Source organism: Pan paniscus, chromosome 8 (assembly GCF_029289425.2).
Source record: "Pan paniscus chromosome 8, NHGRI_mPanPan1-v2.0_pri, whole genome shotgun sequence".
In the NCBI taxonomy this organism is placed as follows: domain Eukaryota; kingdom Metazoa; phylum Chordata; class Mammalia; order Primates; family Hominidae; genus Pan; species Pan paniscus.
This window is the reverse complement of record NC_073257.2, coordinates 58,874,672-58,882,748: the sequence shown is the minus strand read 5'-3', so window position 1 is coordinate 58,882,748 and position 8,077 is coordinate 58,874,672. Positions and strand designations below refer to the sequence as shown.

The window sequence follows — 8,077 nt, the reverse complement described above, 5'->3', positions numbered from 1 at the left end:
ATACCCAGGTAGATACTTTTAAATTGAGACAACCACTATGTGTGTTGGAGTTATAACTTTGGTTCTGTTTTTACCCTTTATTTGGAATACAGTGCAACATTACAGTTTTGGATCATTAAATGAATGGACTTGGTGATATAGTACTGACAAGCACGACCTGAATTCTGGGAGTAAGTGGTTTTCTAGTTCATGGGGGAGGAAAACAGATACGTGCAAGATCTTCTCCAGAGGAGAACAGAACCATGGTACTCAGTGAGTCACCCAAAGGGCTTTGGCTTCAACTCACTAATGGCTGGAACAAGTGCCAGTCTTGGTCAGCCATCCAGGATTTTCATCACAGCAAATCAAAATCTCCAATTTTTCAAACTAATTGTAGGTAGAAGAGAGAGAATAACTCCAAACTGTCTTATAAAATGATCTAGATGACCACTGAAGTGTCCTCCATTCATGAGTTGGCAAAATCTTCAGAGTGACTGTTGGAGCAAGGAGCCTTTCATGTGCTCCCAGTTATTATATAGTGCATAGAGGCTGGTAAGTGTTAGTCCTGTCAGACCACCTCGTGCTATCCCTCGAAGACCACCTGGGAAACAGAGACAAAAGGAAAATGAAATAGCCGTATATTGCATAGTGCCCTAGCATGATAGGGTTAAATAAAAAGTACTGTGAAATGGGCTGGGCACGGTGGCTCAGGTAATCCCAGCACTTCGGGAGGCCGAGGTGGGTGGATCGCTTGAGGATAGGAGTTCAACCAGCCTGGCCAACATAGTGAAACCCTATTAAAAATTCAAAAAAATTGGCTGGGTGTGGTGATGTGTGCTTATAGTCCCAGCTACTTGGAGGCTGAGGTAGGATAATCGCTTGAACCCAGGAGGCTGAGGTTGCAGTAAGCTGAGATCATACCACTGCATTCCAGCCTGGGCGACAGGGTGAGACAAGTGAGACTCCGTCAAAAAAAAAAAAGGTACTATGAAATGGAGACCATTTTTAAAATAAATCAATATTCCATCTCAAAAAGGAGACAAAGTTTTTAAAGTAATACCACTTGTGTAATGCATATGACTTAACATTTTCATATTCATAATTTTTTTCCCCTACTTTCCAATTTGTTCCTATGGCAGTTTATTACTGGAGTTCCAACTAGAACAGTCATTTCCTGCTAGTAATATGATTTAGAACTCCACTCGCACTGTCAATGGATTTAAGTCTGTAATGTAAACAAGGTGACACCCTATTTGGAAAGAGTATTAACAACCTTTGGACTCTGGATGGGTCCTCCAAATATTAACCTTGAAGATTAGTGATGGCCAGGCATGGTGGCTCACACATGTAATCCCAGCACTTTGGGAGGCTGAGGCAGGCTTGAGCTCAGGAGTTTGAGAACAACCTAGGCAACATGGCAAAACCCTGTCTCTGCAAAAAATAGAAAAATTAGCTTAGTGGGGTGGCATGCGCCTGTGGTCCCAGCTATTTGGGAGGCTGAGGTAGGAGGATCGCTTGAGCCCAGGAGGTCGAGGCTGCAGTGAGCTGAGATTACACCACTGCACTCCAGCCTGGGTGACAGAGTGAGAAAGAAAAAAAAAAATGTGGTAAGATAGCTATAATCACACTTTGAGTTAGGTGCTGGTGACCACCCCCCACTTCATGCACTGACGCATCAATCTCCCACAATTAAAAAACAGTGAGTGACACCTAGCATCATGCTAGTTGAAAAGAACTCAAGAATTACAGATATTGAACTACCTGCTTGATAACAAGTGAACAATTTTACATGTGGCAAAAGATTAGCAACAAGGATTTCACTTGCAATGGGGAAACAAAAATATTTCAATCAGTTACTTAAAAATAGTCCCCAAGTGTAAATAAAAGGAAGCTACAGATAAATTTCTCAAAATAGAAAATGCCCCAACTGCTTATGGTTATAAAATGTTAGTCTTACAAACGTAATGTGGCAAAGAGAAACCAAGCTACAAAACTCCTTACGAATGGGGGTGCCCAAAGCAGCTTTTTAAAAAATGTGAAGTCCTCAAGCAGCTCCATGAGTAGGGATCATAAACTTCAGGTAGCCATCTTTGTACCTAGAGTGTATTTGTTCCAAGTCATATGTTAGGGAGACAGAGGTAGAGCGGAGTTGTGGGGGTGGCTAGAGGCCCTTTTAAGCTCCGTGCCTGTCAATTCTGTGACATTCAGTGATGTTGCTGAGTTACATTTCAGAACTAACCATTTCTGCAATGAGTGTCCTACCAGATGGCTTCAGCTGATGGATTAAAGGGCCACTCCCCCTCCAGGAATCTCTCCAGTCTGAAGACTTCTGATAGCTGACCTGCTTACGTTCTTCTTAGGTTTCCAATGCTAAGTGTCATAATTATCTCTCTCAAACAGAAACTGCAGACATTATCTATAAACAGCTGTCAAACATGTAGGGGGACCAAAAACATTTTTAAGAAACCCAAAAAAACCCCACTAAAAGTATAACATGAGGTATCTCCTTGAAGTTCACATCATCTCTTTGTGAACTTGCCATATTCAGACTGTAGGCACAGCAGTTAAACTTCCAACTGTATTCAATGTGGTTGAAAAATTGTACTAACTGGAAAATAGTGTATACTCAAAATAATCTGTTCAGTTTAATAAGGATTGACCTCATGTCTCTGCCTAGTAAATCAGTAAAAAGCTGCAGAGCTGAAAGTGAACTAGACCAAATTCCTAATGTGGAAAAAATAAGCCATGAGGCACAGGAGAATAAATGCTAAAGGTATCTGCAACAGCATTGCTATCGCTCAGTTATTAGATCTAGTTTTGAGTGTAATAAGGATTCTTCCAAGCAGGTAGCCAAAATGTAGTAACTCAAAACCCCATTCTGAATGTAAGACCAAGCAATAGCCAAGGTGCCCTCACTGCTGTTTGTCAGTGGAAAAATGCTGGTGGGCCGGTAATTGAAAGCACAATACTTCTGCAGACACTATTTCCTATAACCACACATTCAACTTCAGATTAACTCCCCTGAACCTATAGTCAATAATCCACAGGACTGTGAAGTCAGTCCATGGGCTTTGGAAAGAGCTGCAAAACCACTGCTTCTAGCTGGTTCTTTGCTTTGTGCATTCTAAGAACATGGTATCTACTTGGCCCTTGTGGAAGGATTCTCACATTAGTTCTCAGCCATCAAATAACAAGCTTCCCTGGGAATCCTCTTTGGCATATGCACTAGGGGTAACATAGTGACAGTGGAATCTATAAGGCTTTAAGATACTTGGGGGCTGGACGTGGTGGCTCAGCACTTTGGAAGGCCAAGGTGGGCGGACTGCTTGAGCCCAGGAGTTCAAGACCAGCGTGGGCAACATGGTGAGACCCCATCTGTTGCGGGAAGTCAGGGACCCCAAACGGAGGGACCGGCTGAAGCCATGGCAGAAGAACATGGATTGTGCAGATTTCATGGACATTTATTAGTTCCCCAAATACTTTTATAATTTCTTATGCCTGTCTTTACTGCAATCTCTAAACATAAATTGTGAAGATTTCATGGACACTTATCACTTCCCAATCAATACCCTTGTGATTTCCTATGCCGCTGTCTTTACCTTAATCTCTTAATCCTGTCAGCTGAGGAAGATGTATGTCGCCTCAGGACCATGTGATAATTGCGTTAACCGCACAAATTGTAGAGCATGTGTGTTTGAACAAATATGAAATCTGGGCACCTTGAAAAAAGAACAGGGTACCAGCAATGTTCAGGGAATAAGAGAGATAACCTTAAACTCTGACCGCCAGTGAGCCAGGTGGAACAGAGCCATATTGTTCTTCTTTCAAAAGCAAATGGGAGAAATATCGCTGAATTCTTTTTCTCAGCAAGGAACATCCCTGGGAAAGAGAATACGCGCCTGGGGGTATAGGTCTATAGATGGCCCCCCTGGGTGTGGCCATCTTTTATGGTCTGTAGACTGCAGGGGTGAAATAGACCCCAGTCTCCCATAGCGCTCCCAGGCTTATTAGGAAGAGGAAATTCCTGCCTAATAAATTTTGGTCAGACCGGTTGCTCTCAAAACCCTGTCTCCTGATAAGATGTTATCAATGACAATGGTGCCTGAAACTTCATTAGCAATTTTAATTTCGCCCTGGTCCTGTAGTCCTGTGATCTCGCCCTGCCTCCATTTGCCTTGTGATATTCTATTACCTTGTGAAGTACTTGATGTCTCTGACCCACACCTATTCACACACTCCCTCCCCTTTTGAAAATCCCTAATAAAAACTTGCTGGTTTTTGCGGCTTGTGGGGCATCATGGAACCTACCGACATGTGATGTCTCCCCCGGATGCCCAGCTTTAAAATTTCTCTCTTTTGTACCCTGTCCCTTTATTTCTCAAGCCGGCTGACGCTTAAGGAAAATAGAAAAGAACGTACGCGACTATCGGGGCAGGTTCCCCGATACCCATCTGTACGAAAAAATGTAAAGAATTAGCTAGGCATGGTGGCATGCATCTGTAGTCCCAGATATTTGGGAGGATGAGGTGAGAGGATTGCTTGAGCCTAGGAGGTGGAGGTTGCAGTGAGCCAAGATCGTGCCACTGTACTTCAGCCTGGGCAACAAAGCCAGACCTGGTCTCAAAAAATAAAAAAAATTTTTAAAAAGGCCTGGCATGGTGGCTCACAGCCTGTAATCCCAGCACTTTGGAAGGCCAAGGTGGGCAAATCACTTGAGGTCAGGAGTTCAGGAACAGCCTGGCCAACATGGTGAAACCCCATCTCTATTAAATATACACAAATTAGCCAGGTGTGGTGGCAGGCACCTGTAATCCCAGCTATGTGGGAGGCTGAAGCAAAAGAATTGCTTGAACCTGGTGGGTGGAGGTTGCAGTGAGCAAAGATTGCATCACTGCACTCTAGCCTCGGCGATACAGCAAGACTCTGTCTCAAAAAAAAAAAAAAAAAAAAAAGATATTTGGGACACCAGTAACATATTAAATAATTTACTCCCCCAAAAGCTTTCTATTTTCTTGCCAAATGAATCAAAAACTTAGTTCAAATCAATGAAGTTACTTCTTAAAAGCCAGAGAGAAAAAAAATCAACTCCAACAAGACACTAAACATTGGTGTTTGGACTTATCACATAGCTAATCTTTACTCAAGGGTGGCCTTTTACCACATACCAGCCATGTTCTAATTGTAACTGTTTCCATTAATTCCAGGGTTTCCCAATTGATTGATCTGTTTGCAAGTTTAAGGGTCTCTAGGGTTTCTTTACTCAAACAACTCTACACAACTAAGCACAGGAAGTTGATAAGCAAAGGTACTTGCTTTGAACAGAGTAACCAAATAAGGCCAATGGTCAATCTCTATAAAGCAAAGCAAATATGACTTGTGTTTCAGTTTTACCTCCTGTATTTTGGGATCCTTATGTAGTTCTTCCAAAGCGATAGGCAAGCACCACCTCTTCTATACATGAGAAAATGAGGCCCAGAATATTTAAGTGCCTTGTTTGTGGGATATAGGGTTGATTAGTGGCAGAACTAATGCATTCAAATGACAATGACTTTAAAGCACAGATTAACATGTATCTTTTTTAAAAGGGCCAGATAGTAAACATTTTGGGCTTTGAGGGTCAAAGGCTATTGTTATGTAGGTACTTATATAACTATTTAAAATGTAACTAAAAAATGTAAAACACATTCTTAGCCTTCACACAGCAAATAAACAGGCAGCTGGCCAGCAGGAGTTGGTGGCTCCTGTTCTATAGGAACAGCCTTACCTACATACTAACATGACTACTAAATGCCATTGTTGAGGACTGTTAGCAGCTGTCTTAAAATTTTAAAAAAACTTTATTCTTTTAAGAATTATGGTACAATACATGTAACATAAATTTTACCGCCTTAACCATTTTTAAGTGTACATTTCAGAGGCATTAAGTACATTCACACGGCTGTGCTATTACCAACATCTACTTTTCCTTTATTTTTTCTCCTGAGACAGGGTCTTGCTCTGTCGCCCAGGCTGGAGTGCAGTGGTGTGGTAAAGGCTCACTGCAGCCTTGACCTTCTGAGCTCAAGTGATCCTCCCACAACAACATCCTAAGTAGGTAGGACTACAATCATGCACCACCATACCGGGCTAAATTTTTTGTAGAGATGAGGTCTCCCTATGTTACCTAGGGTGGTCTTGAACTCCCGGGCTCAAACAATCCTCCTGCCTCAGCCTCCCAAAGTGTTGAGACTACAGGTGTGAGCCACGGTGCTGCGTGTACCAACATCTATCTTCAGAGGACTCTTTTCATCTTGCAAAACTGAAACTCTCTTGCCCATTTAGCAATAACTACACCCCATCCCAGCCATCTTCCGTTCTACTTTTTTTCTGTATGAATCTGACTATTCTAAGTACCTCGCATGAATCTGACTATTCTAAGTACCTCACATTAGTAGAATCACACCATTTTTTTTTGTAGATGGCCTATTTAGCATAATGTACTCAGAGTTCATCCATGTCTTACCATCTGTCAGAATTTCCTTTTTAAAGGCAGAATAATATTCTATTCTATGTATATACCACATTTTTCTTTTTTTGAGACAGGGTCACCTAGGCTGGAGTGCAGTGGCATGATCACGGCTCACTGCAGCCTTGACCTCCCCAAGCTCAAGTGATCTTCCCACCTCAGCCTCGGGAGTAGCATGTACCACCATGCTTAGCTCATTTTTTGTATTTTTAGTAGCTATGTTGTCCAGGCTAGTCTCCAACTCCTGGGCTCAAGCAATCTGCCCATTTGCCTGCCTTGGCCTCTTAGAATCTATCTTTTTTTTTTTTTTGATACAGGGTCTCACTCTGTCGCCCAGGCTAGAGTGCAGTGGCACAATGAAGGCACACTGCAGCTTTGATCTCCTGGGCTCAGGTGATTCTCCCATCTCAGCCTTCCCAGTAATTGGGACTACAGGTGCCCACCAGCAAGCCCGGCTAATTTTTTGTATAGACAGGGTTTCACCATATCGCCCTTACACTCCTGGACTCAATCTGCCCACATTGGCTTCCCAAAGTGCTGGGATTATAGACATGAGCTACCACACCCAGCCTGTATGGCTGTTGTGAATAATATGCTGTTATGAACATGGGCACGCTAAACACCATTCAACTTAACAAAATAATCAAAGCCTTAAGAACTGAACCAAAATGGCTTAGGTGAAAATAAAATACCAAACTCTGCTCTAAGAAAAGGAAAGAACATTCACTGAATTATACCTTCAGCAATAAGCACTTAATGGAACTTGTTTCATTTAAAGTGCACCACAATCCTGTAAATTGATAATCATCATACCCCAATTTTATAGATGAGCACGGTATTAGGCGGACCTTTTTCAAAAGGTCATACAGCTAGTGACAAATATTTCCAAATTTTTCATAACATTTCTTTTTTTGAGACGGAGTCTTGCTCTGTGGCCCAGGCTGGAGTGCAGTGGTGCAATCTCGGCTCACTGCAAGCCTTGCCTCCCAGGTTCACGCCATTCTCCTGTCTCAGCCTCCCTAGTAGCTGGGACTACAGGCACCCACCACCATGCCCGGATAACGTTGTATTTTCAGTAGAGACGGGGTTTCACTGTGTTAGCCTGACCTTGTGATCCTCCCGCCTTGGCCTCCCAAAGTGCTGGGATTACAGACGTGAGCCACTGTGCCAGGCCTAACATTTCTGTTTTAAATAGCTTAATTAACTACACATGTTCTATATTCTTGCCTCTGAAAGGCAGCTTTTTTTGTTAGGTTGGTTTATTATGCATCAGACACTTGATTCGCTGAGGAATTCTGTTTTTCAGTAATTCATCCACCACAAATATCACGTAGCATTTTGACTCCACAGACCTAAGAGTCTTAAGTCTTAAAAGGATTGTAAAATCTAAGTTTTTCTGAGATATCTGAGAGTAAGAGGCTTTTTTCTATTGAAAATAGGTTGCATTTCAAACTTTATCCGTAAGAGCTCACAACACTTTCTCCAACAGGCATGCCCATGTGCTCACTTAAACAGAACTCTGAGTGAGACAGTAAATACCTCATATGCCCTTGAAAATTTTACCTTGGCATAGAAAAACCTTGTTAAGAACCT

At 42.3% G+C, this 8,077-nt stretch overlaps 1 protein-coding gene across 8 annotated transcripts in view; it reads right to left on the bottom strand.

Annotated features, from left to right (window-relative positions):
* TIMM23 (translocase of inner mitochondrial membrane 23) overlaps positions 1-8,077 on the bottom strand; it is a 253,508-nt gene that overhangs the window by 219,196 nt on the left and 26,235 nt on the right. The window contains exon 7 of one of the 8 annotated variants that reach the window (XM_034930409.2): positions 45-580. The exons of the other annotated variants lie outside the window; for them this stretch is intronic. Within the exon in view, the coding sequence (XP_034786300.1) occupies positions 465-580 (116 nt within the window). The 3' untranslated portion in view covers positions 45-464. Of the gene's footprint in view, positions 1-44; positions 581-8,077 lie in introns of those variants that run through there. 8 annotated transcript variants of the gene reach the window in all.